General features: G+C 45.3%; 2 protein-coding genes across 6 annotated transcripts in view; one reads left to right on the top strand and one right to left on the bottom strand.

Moving 5' to 3' along the window:
• LOC3289648 (uncharacterized) overlaps positions 1-14,399 on the top strand; it is a 139,870-nt gene that overhangs the window by 60,060 nt on the left and 65,411 nt on the right. The gene's annotated exons all lie outside the window — the stretch shown is intronic.
• LOC133393313 (uncharacterized) lies at positions 280-2,994 on the bottom strand. The gene is made up of 2 exons (XM_061657790.1): positions 1,845-2,994; positions 280-1,774 (listed from the first exon to the last, which is right to left on the bottom strand). Exon 2 carries the CDS (start codon positions 1,753-1,755, stop codon positions 721-723), a length of 1,035 nt encoding a protein of 344 aa, XP_061513774.1. The 5' UTR covers positions 1,756-1,774; positions 1,845-2,994; the 3' UTR covers positions 280-720.

The raw sequence follows: 14,399 nt of genomic DNA, 5'->3' as shown, positions 1-14,399 counted from the left end.
TTCGTCTTGCTAATCCCGAAAAAGCGGCTTCGGTTGATTCATAGTCTGGAGTTTTGCACCAACTTTTCTAAGGCGCTTTCGTCTCTGGCGAAGTCATTCGGAATTGAACCAGGCTTTTATAGAATTCTCCCATCACTACTACGGACACGAGTGCTACTTAGGGTCATCTTTAGCGGTATGTTTGAACAGAAAGTGTTGAGTAGAAGAATGAATCGGGAGCATGATGTGTTGTATGGCGATCCGGGCCTCTTGACGATGGCATATACTGGCAGGGTTTTGCCGTAAATAAAAGCTGGTTTAAGAAAGCAAACAGCTTAGTTTTTCTTTCAGAACTAAAACAAACTGATTTAAGAAACGTTCGAAAATTGCATTGTATTTTATTCAAGGAACTCTTTGAGTATTGTTTTCCATCTAACAATCAAGATATTTACTACTGACTAAAAAAAGTAATTAATGATGAGAAAACTGCACAGCACGTTTTCAAGGAACTCTTTGAGTATCGTTTTTCCATCTAAAGATGAAGAACTTAACTAATGAAAAAAAAAAACGTAATAACTGTTGAGGAAACTGCACAGCACATTTTGAGGAAAAATTCTTGGAGTACGGTTTTCCATTGAAGTGTTAATCGACTTAACTACTACTAATTAATCTCATCTATCTAAACTATTGAATAAAACTATTGAATTCTATCAAAGGAGCTATCAAAGAATAAAGATACATCTAATCTAATATTTCTTCACCGCTTAAACAGCGTGACATGTAGTTCCACATGTTGTTTATAAACCCTTCGCAATCTTCTGCGGTAACATAATTTGCTCCGTTGCATATAGCTTCCATTAGTTGGTCGTGATTAGTGCAGTTAGATCTTTTTACATAATTCTTCCACTTGCTAAACATATTCTCTATGGGGTTTAAAAAGGGAGAATATGGGGGTAGATAGAGAGGTTTGTCTATAACGGTTCCTATAGCTTCCTGCACGGACTGGCTCTTGTGGAAAGCAACGTTGTCCATTATTAAATAGCTTCTATTAATGTTTTTGGATCGCAATATATCTTTAAGCTCATAAATAAAATTGGTAAATAGCTCTCTGTTTACAGGTTGGTTGTGGGTGACGTAATGTACGATCCCATTCGAATTCATTGCACATACTATCGATATATTTCTAGTTCTAATTTGAGGAACCACGGTTACTGCTGGCGTTCCTTTCTGAGATCTGCCCTTGCTTGTCCGCATGCTCACGTTGAATCCCACTTCGTCCAAATATATTAATCCGCTTACAGGAAATGCCCTTGTTATTTGGTAGAAGTTTCTGGCGTATGTGGTACGTTCCTCGATCGTAGCAGTTGTGTTGCGCCTTTCAGGTATTTTTTGCAGCATTTTAAAGGAGTAGTTGAAGCCCTTTACTTCCCTGGCTATAGTTGAGATGCTAACGTGTACACCGTGTCGTTCAAATACTTTCTGTGCCAGTGACTTCAGCGTGATCGCACAATCTTCGTCGATCCAGGCTCGAATGCTTTCTACCGCATCCTGCGACAACTTTTTTTTACATGTGCCACCACGCTTAGCTGCAGCGATTTGCCAAGTTGCATTGTATTTATTTATGATTCCATACACCGTTGGTCTCTTTATATTAAGCATTTGGCTTATTGCTGATGGAGCTGAGCCATTTTCATACGCCGTTATGACCCGCTTCCTGTCGCTATCGGATGTGGTTTTTACAACACGTCGTGTAGCTGCACTTGTATTGGGCTCCATGTCTGTTATAATATTTGAGCTGTATAGTATATATAAGAAAGTCATTAGAGGACAAAGCGCTCTTAGGCATTGGATATGCAATGACTTACTTTTGCTTGTAAAATGATGACACAATCGATCTTCACAAACAGCATCCAATGATTTCGGTTATATTGAAACACCTGTAACATTCGGAACACGTAAATAATTACAACTACTTCAAGTGTTATGGGCTTAAATACATACTGTGTGCAATAAGATTCACGAATTAGCACTATTATGTTTTGGTGCACAGCACAGCCACGACAGCATGAAACCTTTTTTGAAGCGATATTTTCGGAATGCGTTTGGTTGTGGAAAATTGTTGTTGTAGTTGTTTCCCACCCATTCGAATTGACAGCAGATGATTTCACTCGCGAATGTTTATAAACGCTAGTTGACTTGAATGTTATTACTCTTCCATAACAAAGCAACATAAATTGAAGTAAAATAACATCACTCGATAATTTACAAAACATATCATGCTTTGATCATAATTTTAATAAATGTGTATAGCCATATATAGTGCAAATTTTATATTGATGTGTATTATTGAAAATAGCAATACTTCAACCACCTCATGTATACGAAAACCCAGCTGGCAAACGGCACCCAAATGACTTGTCCAAAAAAGGTGCCAAAGAATCTACTTCCCGTCACATAGAGTTCAGTAAAGTTACAGATTTATCGCTAACGCGCCAAAAGTATCACTTCCCGTGCGATAGAGTCCGTTAAGCATCTCAAAGTTATCAGAACCACTGGAAAACCCTGTAAGTGCCTTCAGTTCGTTCATGAACGAGAAACGTTCCAAAACACCCGTAAGAGCCTACTCTAAACTCTTGACGTAATCGCAGCCGCCGCCACCGCCTGAAAGGTAGGCCATCCGCACGGCACCGACTTTGTATCGCAACGGCCCTGTCAGGGGCAGAGAGATTTGTTGGTCGCGTTTTTTTCTTCGTCTCTAATTTTACGCGGTACGCTCCGTTACCACCCGAAAGTGTCCCGGGAAGCTGGTGTGGGTCACCCGAAGAGTGAAACACACGCACATACACGCATCAATTTTGTGCACGTTAGCGATCAAACCAAAAAAAAAAAGGAACAGCAACGAACGAACCAGACATTTGAATCCATTTCAACACACCCAACCCGAAAACAAAACAAAAAAAACAACTAAGCCTGACACTCACATGGCTAGTTTGAGTTTGCCCGATCGTGTCCCGACTTTCCTGCCGCCCGGTATGGGTTTTACGACAACTTCGTTCCAGCTTAAGCTGCCGAAGGGAAAGGTTTTCTTCTCACGTCTTCAGCTACGGTGGCTTCAGGGAGGGAAAAAGTAGTAAAAATTTGAAGAGCCAAAATTTGCCTGTCGTTTCCACCGTAGTGCACCGTTCGCACAGCCCCCCCACTATTGTCTCCCCCAACCGCTTCGCTGCTTGAGTAGCGGAAGTTGATTCAATTGTCCACGAATTGTGGGTTGTTTTTCTCCTTTCACTATCTCCTGATTGCATTGGTTGATTCTCTTTCGGGTGGTATGTGTATGTGTGTGTGTTTTTTTTTTCTTTTTGTTATTGCTGTTCTTCCTCCACTTCTGTTGCTTCTTTATGTCTGGCTGTGTGTGTATGTGTGTGTGTGTGTGTTATTATTGTATCCTGTTGATTTCTTTCTACATTTCGCTTCGTCTGCGGCCACTTTTCTGTGATTTTTTTTTTCTTCAACTCTTCGATTCTACCATTTCTTTTGCAACCCTGCGCTGCTTTTTCCACCCGCTTTTTCGTCTTCTTCTGCTTCTTCTTCCACTGCGGTTCGTTATTGCCGCTCGAAGTCGAAATGGGCGAGCCTGCTCCCTGCCTCGAAAAAAGTGCCGACATCTTGGAGGACAAATTGTTCAAGTTTGGAAGCAAACTTTTTTCTCCACCCCCAACCTATCCTCCCATCCTTCACCCACAGTTGTCTCAGCCCTATTTTTCCTTCCAAAGGGGGGGGGGGGGGAAGTGCGCTTGAATATGTATGTGTGTTTGTGTGTGTGGAGAGCATGGAGCAAATCTACCTAAACAAACACGATGTCCCTTTCCGTTCTCCTCCTCCTCCTTCCAGCACACCCACATAGACAAACACACACACACACACACACACGCCAGCGGGAAACATTCTGGTGGAAAATAAAAGCAACCCCGTGCGCCTTTGCCCTCAATCTCGACGAATGTTTTCTCTTCTTTTTCCCAAAAAAAAAGTGAAAAGAGAAAAAAAGAGAGAGGGAAAGAGACGGTGAGTGAGTGCGATAGAAAGAGAGACAAACGAGTCACAAATAAATTGGCGAACAATCAAACGCTCCAACTCCAACTTTTGCTGGACCTTTGAGGGGGGGGGGAGGCGGGGGGGGGGTGAAAATGGGTGAGGGGATGGAGGCGGTATAAGGAAAGCGTCCGATGGGTAATGCTGCGTAACAACAGGCGCCTCCCGGGCGGAAGGAGACGCAGGAGCGACGAGTTGACAAATAGCGCAACGCAACAACGGGAGATAAAAATATAAAAAAAAAACACACCCACACACACACACACACACACACACACACACACACACACACACACATACAAGAAAAAAACCGTTGAAAAGAAGTGACACGACCCAACACAGCCATAAAAGCAGGCAAACGGAAGACGAGCAACGGGAACAGAATTCTTACGCCCCACCCCCCCTCCCACACTGCGTGTTTTGTTGGCGTGTGTGTGTGTGTGTCTGTGCTACTGTCAGCTGAAGGGCCGCGAGAATGTGCGATTGCAAAACCGTTAATAATAAAAGCAAGAACAACATGCACGAGCGGCAATGGAGAATGTGATGAAGTCGGTGCGCTTCCAGCCGCGCAAGGGAAGCGAAAGGGCTCGGGCAAAAAAAAAGTGCTCCCGCCCCGGCAGCGCCGGATAGGTGAGCCGCCCACTCGCTGAGAGAGAAGTAGGGGAGGGCGTTATGTAATTTTACGCAGCGTGCGCGCGTGCGAATGCCCGACAAAGATAAATATTCTGCAGCAAAACAAAGCGAAGCCAAGTAGAAAAAAAAAAAACACACACACACACACACACTGTGCCTTGTGCCGGGCGAAATGCTGGCCAAATGGAGCATCCCAACGAAGCAACAGCTTCCAGTGTGCACTAAGCGACGGGCAAGTGTGTTTACAGTGTAAAGGGGTGTGGTAAGATCAGTGGCAGACATGCGATGAGGTATCGAATGTCGTGTAATGTCATATTTATCATTTGACTTTGTTTCTGCTGCTCTCTCTCTCTATCTCCGTTGCCCCTGAAAGGTAGGCTAACAGCGAAGCGTCGACGTAGCTTTTCGTTATTGCATTGCGAAAGCGCGCTTTAACAAAACGTTTATTAGTCTTTTATTTTTTTTTTATTTTAAGCCCCGCTTTGCACGATTGAAACTTTTACTGTCACCAACGTTTGCCAACGTTTGACTTACCTTTGCAGGATACCTACCCCGTCCCGTCAGCGTTAAACCGTTCGCAGAACGAGCCCCCTGAACCCGTGAACCCTCCGGTTGAGTTGTGAAGCTGAGAAAACGATTTTATTTGCCACTTCACTCACTGTGCACCGTGCCTGCTTTCCTTCCTTCCTTCCTTTGGCACTTTATTCAAATTGTTCTCCCCCCTCCCTCCCTCCTCTTTCTCCCCCTCCCCCTCCTCATTTTCACTGCCTCATCCCACTCTCTCTCTCTCTCTCCACTTCGTACCCGGTCCCGGTAGTGTGTGTTTGATTTGAGCTCATTTTAAATTTTTATTCCGTATCAGATTTTGCCTTCCAGCGAAATTGGGACCGCACTATGGGCAATGCTTTGGAAAGATAGCAAAAAAAAAAAATTAAAAAAATAAAAAAGGAAAAAGTTCAATAATTCCAAAACTGCCACACTGCCATCCCGAAATCAATAGTTCCAATCCCAGCAGATTGGAAAATGAAATTGAATGAATCATTTAAAAATGTTTTATTAAAATTCAGTTTTTACTGCTTTTTTTCTTTTGTTTTTGTTTTTTACCCACTATCCAAAGGCCAGACGAAATCTGCAATCTTTGCGGAGAGCTCTCTTCGCGTCGAGATTCTTTGATTTGTTGGTGCCTGTGTTGCTTCGGCCCAAAGTGATCCCGGAAGCGGCAAGTTACCGGAGCTGAGCTGAAGTATTTCAACACGACACGCCACACCGGCTGCTCAAGTGACACCGGGCGGGGGGGGAGGAAAATCCAAATTCCCAGCGCACCTTTGCGCACAGAAGCGCGTCCAGCGTTGTCCTCTCCAGTGGAGCGAGAGAGAGAGAAAATCTTAATCGTCCGTCCGTTGAGCAGCCGCAGGAAGCAGATCCTGGGCCGGCTGGGTGCGTCCACTGATGGAGGTATAATTGAGGTTTTCGGGTGTGGAGAGCGAACAAATTACATTTTGATGAAGCTGCGAGAGAGAGAGAGAGAGAGAGAGAGGGTCCTCTGTTCATCAGAAGAGAGGTATACTGTGACAGACACACACGCACACACACAAAGTAAATGGGTAGGATAAAGGGAAATGACGCCCAACTGTGTGATGATGGCCGCCCGGGGGATGACCTTTATGGCAGTTTCCGTCAAGCGCGCGGAAGTTCGGAGCCGATCGGAGCTTGCCAGGTTGGCGCGGTACAAGCCGTGGTATGTGCCCGGGCGTCGATTATCATTATCCATCATCGTCGTCGTCGGCGTCACCTTCGCCATTTTGAAAGCGCCTGCTGAAGCTGAATACGTAACGCGCTTTTACGATAGTAAGTGGCATCCTGGCCAGGGAAGCTCCGTAATCGATGCGATGTATTGTGCTGCTTCCGGGAACGATGGTTCCGCTCTTCTTTTCTGCTGCCGGAGTCGGACAGCGCTCCTTCGTGGAAAGATAACACGCACGCGAAAGAATCACTTGAAGTTTGCCAGAATTACTGGATGATAATTACCATAATCATTTGCAGACGCACAGCGTGTATATTAGGTAGCTCACGCGCCAGGGTGGGACATGGCCAGCATGAGTGTAAGCATAACAACAACAAATTAAAAACAAAACAAAAAATACGTCACAAGAGTGAGTGACAGACAAAGTTCAGCAAAAGCTTTGAACGCTCCGGGAAGGACGACTAGGGGATCTTTGTGTGTGACGCAGCTGTCACCCTGTCACCGCCATTACTTCTCGGCACTCGGCGCACAGCTCGCTCAGGTAGATCGGTGTAATTTGCGCGCGTGTGTATGTGTGTGTGTGTGTGAGAGAGTGTGGGAGGAAAATTTGGCACAGAAAAACTGAGCCCCTCGCACACACACACACACACACATCCGTTCGAAGTTTAGTACTGTGGTTTTAAAATCAAACCTTAAACAGGTTAGAGATTCTTCCACAAAACCGACCTGCCCGACATCTCCCTACTCTTCTGCGCACAGTGAGCAAATAAATCGGAACAGGGAAAACTTTTCCCGCCCCCCGGTGCGTACCGGGCAAGCTTACGTTGGCAGGGTTTTACGACGGGAATGGGTTGCTCTCCACGTCGGCCACCAGACGCAAACGAGACGATCATCCTGCTCCTTTTTTCACATCTTCTCTTTCTCTCTCACACACACTCTCTTGGTTTCCCGGTAACGTGAGCAAGGAAGTGTGTTAAGCCTTTAGTTTAACTATTTTTGGAATCAAATTTGTGGCGAGTTTTTCACGAAAACGAAGATGAGCTCTTTCTATGTGTGAGGTTAAGCCAAAGCATCCAGCCCTCACGGTTTTGCAAACTAGCTGAACCTCCATCACCTGCCAGAAAGTTTTGTCTACGCTCCTACGCTCGGCTCTCATCGGCTCGGCTACCACCCAGCTGTGCAGAGCGCTGGTAAGCCAACTTTTGCGATGCGAATTGCATACTTGTAGGCGTTTGTTTTATCTATTTTTTGACAAACATCATTTTTATACCAAATAACTGAAATTGGTTTTGAAGGGCGCCTTAAGTTATGCTATCTGTGTGACAAAACTGAACTGGCTTATATGGCACTCACAAGCCGCTTAACATCCGGCACTGTCTCATGGGCAGTTTCGTTCAGCAGCCGCAAAACCCGAGTGGTTTTACTTTCGTATTAACAGCTTTATCAGGAGGCAGATGTATGTGTGTCTGTGTGATGCAAGGTGAATTTAATTAACTCCGGTGTGTGTGTGTGTGTGTGTGTGTGTGTGTGTGTGTGTGTGTGTGTGTGTGTGTGTGTGAGCAGCTGGAAACCCGCGTGTGGTCAGCAGAGCCTTACAAAAACGGTGCTGCACACACACTCGGGCAGGTGTAAATTGGTTCCGGAATAATTCACTCCTTTCGGGCCAAGAACTCGCCGCCTGTGATGATTGGATTGGAGTTGGCGAGGTACTTTGTTTGCAGTACTGATTACGATAAACAGAGCACATACACACATACACACACATGCACACATAATAAGCAGCACTAGCATGCTTGGTTGTTAGAAGCATGAAAAGGAAAGTTCAGCACCACAGCTGCCAAAGAGTTCCCCTTTTTAGAGCAAACTTCACCTTATCTTACATCTCGCTAGGCCGACCGGAGCTGCGAGGTCTGGTGTGCTGCATCTGGTAGCAGTTTTTTTTTTTTTTAAGAGATTTCCACTCCAACACAGTCAGCAAGTCAGCCGCAGCAGTAGCGCAGTAGTGGAAGAAATGACTCAGCGTACCTGTGAAGGTGCGGTCCGTGAACAAAGCGTCCCCTTCATTGCAGAAATGAACAGAAACTTTTGCTCTCTTTCCGGCCGACCTTCGTGGCTCCTTCTGCTTGTGTGTTTGTTTGCACAAAAACAGCCCCAGACGGAGGGCGGATTGCGTCTTTGGAGTTCGTGTAGGAGTTAGAATGTCCCCAAACTTTGGGCCGGTCCGATCAACCAAACACCACTGGTGGCGCATTTGTAACGCCGGTCGGAACGCGCGGCCAATGAAACCAAACAAAAGGTGTGTGGCAACAACAAGATGAGATGAAAAAAAAACACACACACACACACACCTATACCTACAACCACGCTGACTGTGAAAGCAAAGTTAGTTTCTGTATCTTCTTGCCGGTTCTCTCTATCTTCGTCGATGCCAATCTCGCACCGCGCCCGGGCCCGGGTCAATTCATCAAGGCGTTCGTTAGTGTCCGCACCGCTCACGGAGGAACGGAACTTTCGGCACAATAACTTCCAGCACCCGTTTCCGGACACCGCAGGTACCGCCCCGACGACGGCAACAACAAAACGCTGAATGGCCCCGTACCCACGGTACCAAAAAACTGCCGGGCTCGTTTTACCCGGACCCACTGGCGCAGGCCCTGATGAAGATATGTTGTTTGTTTCTGTGTGCGCCCCGCCACACTGCCGCATGCATATATTCAACGTGCAGCCCGTAGTGCAAGCTAGACATAGTTAAAAATTAGTTCCTTGTTTTTTTTTGCTGTTGTTGTTTTGCTGTGGTACAAACGGCTACCAAACGCCGCATCCACAGGCCACGCAGGAGCCACAAAGAGAGAGAGAGACAGAGAGCCGAGCGAAGAGTGAAGTGAAGTTTGCCGTTGCGCAAGTATTTGAAACATTTGCCCTTGCCGCAGCGACGCAACCGACACCGGACACAGTGGCCCCCGGGTCACAGGGTGTATCCGGTGTGCCGTCGGTGTTCGGCCGGTCGGGAAACTTTGTCCCCAGCGGTGGCGCACACACGGGTCTAGCACTCCGAGACAGTCCGGTTGCAGTGCCGTCTATATCCCGTCGTGTCCGGTCAAGTTTCGGGGAGTCGGCAAAGTTTGCTGATGCCACGCTGGGCTGGGCCCGAAACCGGAGGGCAATGCTCTGCTGCGTTGCTACGTGACGGGAAATGTTATCAACAAAATGAATGGCAGGGATGGGAGCGGCTTGTTGGAATACCTATGCGAGGAAGGATGCATATCGGAGCGTGTTGTGGGATAGGTTCTAGCGTTCCGAGACTGAGCTGGTGATTGAAGTTGATCAGTCAACTGGGAACTGGTTATCTGCATGCTGTAGAATGTCTTGAGCTGACCTCAACTCATTACACGGCGAGGGCATTGTTTGCATTACAAACTGGGGCAGTTTCGAGGTGGATGGAAATTGTGTTTTAGATAGTTTGTAAGCCTTGGAGGATCATCAAAAATGTTACTTTTTCCATATCTGGAACAGGATTTAAATTAACTTAAAGATATTGCGGCGTTCTATTGGGTTATATCCACGCCTGGATTATCTCAAAATGACCTCATCTCATTACACGGCGAGGACATTGTTTGCATTACAAACTGGGGCAGTTTCGAGGTGGATGGAAATTGTGTTTTAGATAGTTTGTAAGTCTTGGAGTATCATCAAAAATGTTACTTTTACCATATCTGGAACAGAACTTAAATATTAAACAGAACTTAGTTATTAAATATTAATAACTCAAAGATATTGATGCTTTCTATTGGGTTATATCCGCCGAAACTTGACATGTAGTTCTCAAATCCAAGATCTCGAATGTCCAATCAGTACATCTTCGTCAGAAATTGCAAATTACTAGTGTCGGAAGCAATTTTAAAGAGGAATTTCATGAAATCCTTTACCTCCAGGCACCAAGATATAAGAATCACAGTTTTGAGAGACTTTACAACGCCTTTAGAATTTTGAAGAGCTGGACCGAGTTGGGATGTTTGTTGTTGTGATCAATAGACTTCTCGATCACCAGAGTATGGTAAATCATTCAATTCTCATTCTGACATTTTGTGTTCACACCTTCATTTCGGACCTCGAATACCCAACAATGCATCTTGCACGGGAGCTCCAATGATTTATATCCGTCACCTTTCACAATAACCCATGTCGAATGACCGAAGAGCCTGAAGATGTTGGAAAATATTACAAAACTGGTTTGTCGGGCGTCATTTTCATAAAAGAAACGCATTGCGAGCGTCTTTCTCTCGCTCATCAAGGATCACCAGGAATATCCAGGACATCTTCCCTCCAGGAACCTCAATTATTGAGCTTCCTTCACATTACAGCAGCGCCGAATCGGTGACTTTAAACGAGAAGCACAAGAAAACGGCCACCGAGACGATGAGAAAACTGCAATCAAAATTATTCAAACGACCCGCACAGGCACGCGAAACAAACGCACCCCTGCACGCACATTATGCAATTTCGAAAGGAAAACCTGGGCCTGGGAGAAAAGCGGAAAAGCGGTCTCAAAGTGAATCGCGTTTAGGCGCCCAGCCTTTTCCCGGTCGATTAAAATTGCTTCCCAGCGGGCATTCGATCGGCACTTGATCAACGCGCTTCCCCTAGCGCGCGCGTGTGTGTGTGTTGCAAGGGCGTCATCGTGCAAAGCAAAAAAAAAAAAGAAAATTCCCATCCAGCGGAAAGAAAAGTAACCGCGCTGGTGGCGTCCGTCCCTGGTTGCCGCGCAAAACCAGCCAGCGCTGGTGCACTTGCACTTTAATCGAAATCGAAAAAAGAGGGTACATGAACCTATGTTGCAGCATAATTCATACACACACACACACATGCACACCGTGCCTCTCGCTCTGCCATTCTCGTGCTTATTGGTAACGGTTGTTGGGGGTTTGTTGTTGTTGTTTCGTTTCTTCTTCCATTTCCCAACGCGCGCTGCTGCTGAAGAAGCGCATTCGGAAGCGCACCGACCGTGATGCAACGTTGTGTGCGCCTCGCCTCCCCCCGTCTATTCAGCTCTAGCGGTGCATGGTTCCGCGCGTGCGCTTCCCTCCCCCTTGCGCGTGTGTGTGAGTGTTGTGTCTAAAGTGTTTTTTTTTCTGCTTGCCTGCTTGCCACGCTGCCCCGATAGCTGCGCGTACGGAAGCATCCGCTGCAATCCGCTCTGTCAGTTCACTTCCCAGCGCCGTACGGTTCGGGACTTTGCTAAACCGACTAGCAGCTAAAAACCCGCATCTCGTTAACACGTGCTCCCGTGTGTGACTTAACCACCGTCCCCGTGTGTGTGTGTGTGTGTGTGTGTGTGTTGGTTTGTGCTTAAGTGTGCGCGAGAGCGCCGCGTTCCAGTTATGCTGCCGGTTCTAGGTAAAGGCCGTGACGGGTTTCTTTTTTCGCGACGCAGCTTTTTCTTCGGTGACATGTTGTTCTCTTGCTTGATTTTGGTTCCCAAGTGTCTCTGTGTGTGTGTGTGTGTGTGTGTGTGTGTGTGTGTGTGTGTGTGTATTCTTCTTCTTTAAATTGCGCGATCTAAGCTGAAAAGATAGTACGCTTAAGATGCTACCGCTCGGTAATGGGGGCAAATTGGGAGGCAAAGAAAAGGAAAAAGCAAGAGCAACGGCAACAGAGAGAGAGAGAGAGAGAGACGTTACGGTGGGTTGAATTTTCTTTGCATACTGTCATCACGCTTGATAAAAGCGGAACGGCCGCGTGAGCGCGTGCGTACGAGTGAGTGTGTGCCCGTTATCCGTTCTTGCGGTTCTTGCGCCGGCCCCGCCGGCTTGTTGTAACCACACGGTAGTGAGGGTGCCTTTACACGATACCGCCGTTGCAAAGAACAAAATAAACGAAAAAATCATCAAGAATTGATCCTCATAAGTTCAAATAAAATGGTTCAATTGTCTTTAACACGAGCTACAGCATTTTAGTGATTTTGGAAACACAGCCGTGGGATTAAGTATGCAAAATGGCGCTTGCTAATTTCATAGAAATCAAATCCGCTTCGAAATTATATGAATTGAATAATTTGTTCCAAAATACTCTGAATTACGTGAAAACAAAAACCAATCACTAAATTTTTTGTTGATGATGCCTACGACCAGGATTATTTTTTGTTTGTTTTTTTTTTTTTTTTTTTTTGACAATCAACTGTCAAAACTCATTTTTGGATTTCACTATTAAAGACGATGCATGATGGTCGGTCCCGTGGTACAGTCATTAGCTCGTTATACGTTAAAAGCTCTTATGGACCAGGGCCACCTTAATTACGTCTGACCATCTTGATGCAGGAGACCCCCGAGATCCGACATGTTGGGTAAATCTGATTCAAGAATCGGAATGAATCTTTGAAATGATTCAATGATTCTGAATCTCGGTTGGAAAGATTCATGTATCTCGAAAGATTCATAGAGCTTGAGCATCTTATTATTCTTCTTCTGGGCGTAACAACCTTGGCAAGCCAGCGCCTACACAGGCTTTTGTGATTTCTTGGCAAGTACCATCCAGCCGGACGATCCATGCGAGGCTTAAAGCAACGACGGGCATGCTGCTAAGTCGTGAGAGTTAACCTCTGTGCCATAGGATCGCTCAATTTCAATATTTTGAAAATCATACCTGTCTAAAGATTCAGAATCTCTAGAGAATTATGAATCTTAATGATTCCTTGAATCCTATAGATTTATGAATCTTTGAAGATTCACGAATCCTTGGAGAATCGTGGATCTATGGAGATTTGATTGGAGATTCGAATCACTCATCGCTGAAGATTCATACGAATGAATATTAATGCAAGATTCATGAGACCCAACACTAGACAACAATAAACAACTTGGGATAATAAACAATACTTGGGATCGAAAAATAATCCCAAAGCAAAGTGTAAGTCCAAAAACAATACAAGAATTCCAGAATTCCTCACAATACATAGTTCAAACCGAAGTTGAAGAGTCGAAGCATATAATCAGCTACGAATTTAAAAAAAAAAGATCTATTTCTTCTAAATAAAAACTTGAAACAAGACGACCTTTTCGAATCGTTGCTCCTGAATTTAAAAAAAAATAATTACAATCAATATTAAAATCGTCGTAGCTTAAGGGGGTCGCATCTCGAGAGTCCCCATGTACAGCTAAATCAATAAGTCACTGACATCCAAGCGAATTAGAGGATGCAGAAAAGTGCTCTGTAAAATAACAAGAAACAAAAATAAAAGGAGGAATAAGAACAACAACAAAAAGAAAAGAAGGGATAAGAAGAACAATAAGAAAAAGAAAAAGAAGAAAAAGAAGAAGAAGAAGAAGAAGAAGAAGAAGAAGAAGAAGAAGAAGAAGAAGAAGAAGAAGAAGAAGAAGAAGAAGAGGAAGAATAAGAAGAAGAAGAAGAAGAAAGCAACGATTTGATAAACACAACATCGCTATTTTTGTGGTTGCGGTCGCTTTACTTATTACGCGACCGTAATTATTTTTAGAACCAAACCCGTCCCGTGTACAGGCACCTTAACGCCTGATGTCTCATTTGTCGATAGCGAAATGCAAAGTATCCGGTTTGTGAATCATATCCTCTCTGTCGCCGCCGCCGCCGCCGCCGCCACTGTCTTACAGCGCCAGCAGTCAAAACCAACAAGCAAACTTTGCTCCACTTTCGTGCGCGTGTCCCAAACGCGTCACGTAACCGGTGGGAATCCCTAGCAACTTATTTGTATGCATCTAATAAAAAAACCTACTTTCCGCGAACTATTACTTTCGATTAGCGGAGCGCGATCGATAGCAAACAACCCCGGCATTTGGGAAAGTGAGGCGGGGGGAAAAAGAACACTCACGAACGTCTCACCTTCGCGAAGGTTTTCACCTCTAGAACCTTCCCGCCCCCCGTTTGTGCCGAAGGACGTGTTATTTCTCTTGCCGTCGTTTGTTTTTGTAGAAGCGTGGTAAACACA

This window comes from Anopheles gambiae, chromosome X (genome assembly GCF_943734735.2).
Source record: "Anopheles gambiae chromosome X, idAnoGambNW_F1_1, whole genome shotgun sequence".
NCBI classification, from domain to species: domain Eukaryota; kingdom Metazoa; phylum Arthropoda; class Insecta; order Diptera; family Culicidae; genus Anopheles; species Anopheles gambiae.
The sequence above is the reverse complement of the archived record's forward strand: the minus strand, read 5'-3'. Positions and strand labels throughout refer to the sequence as shown.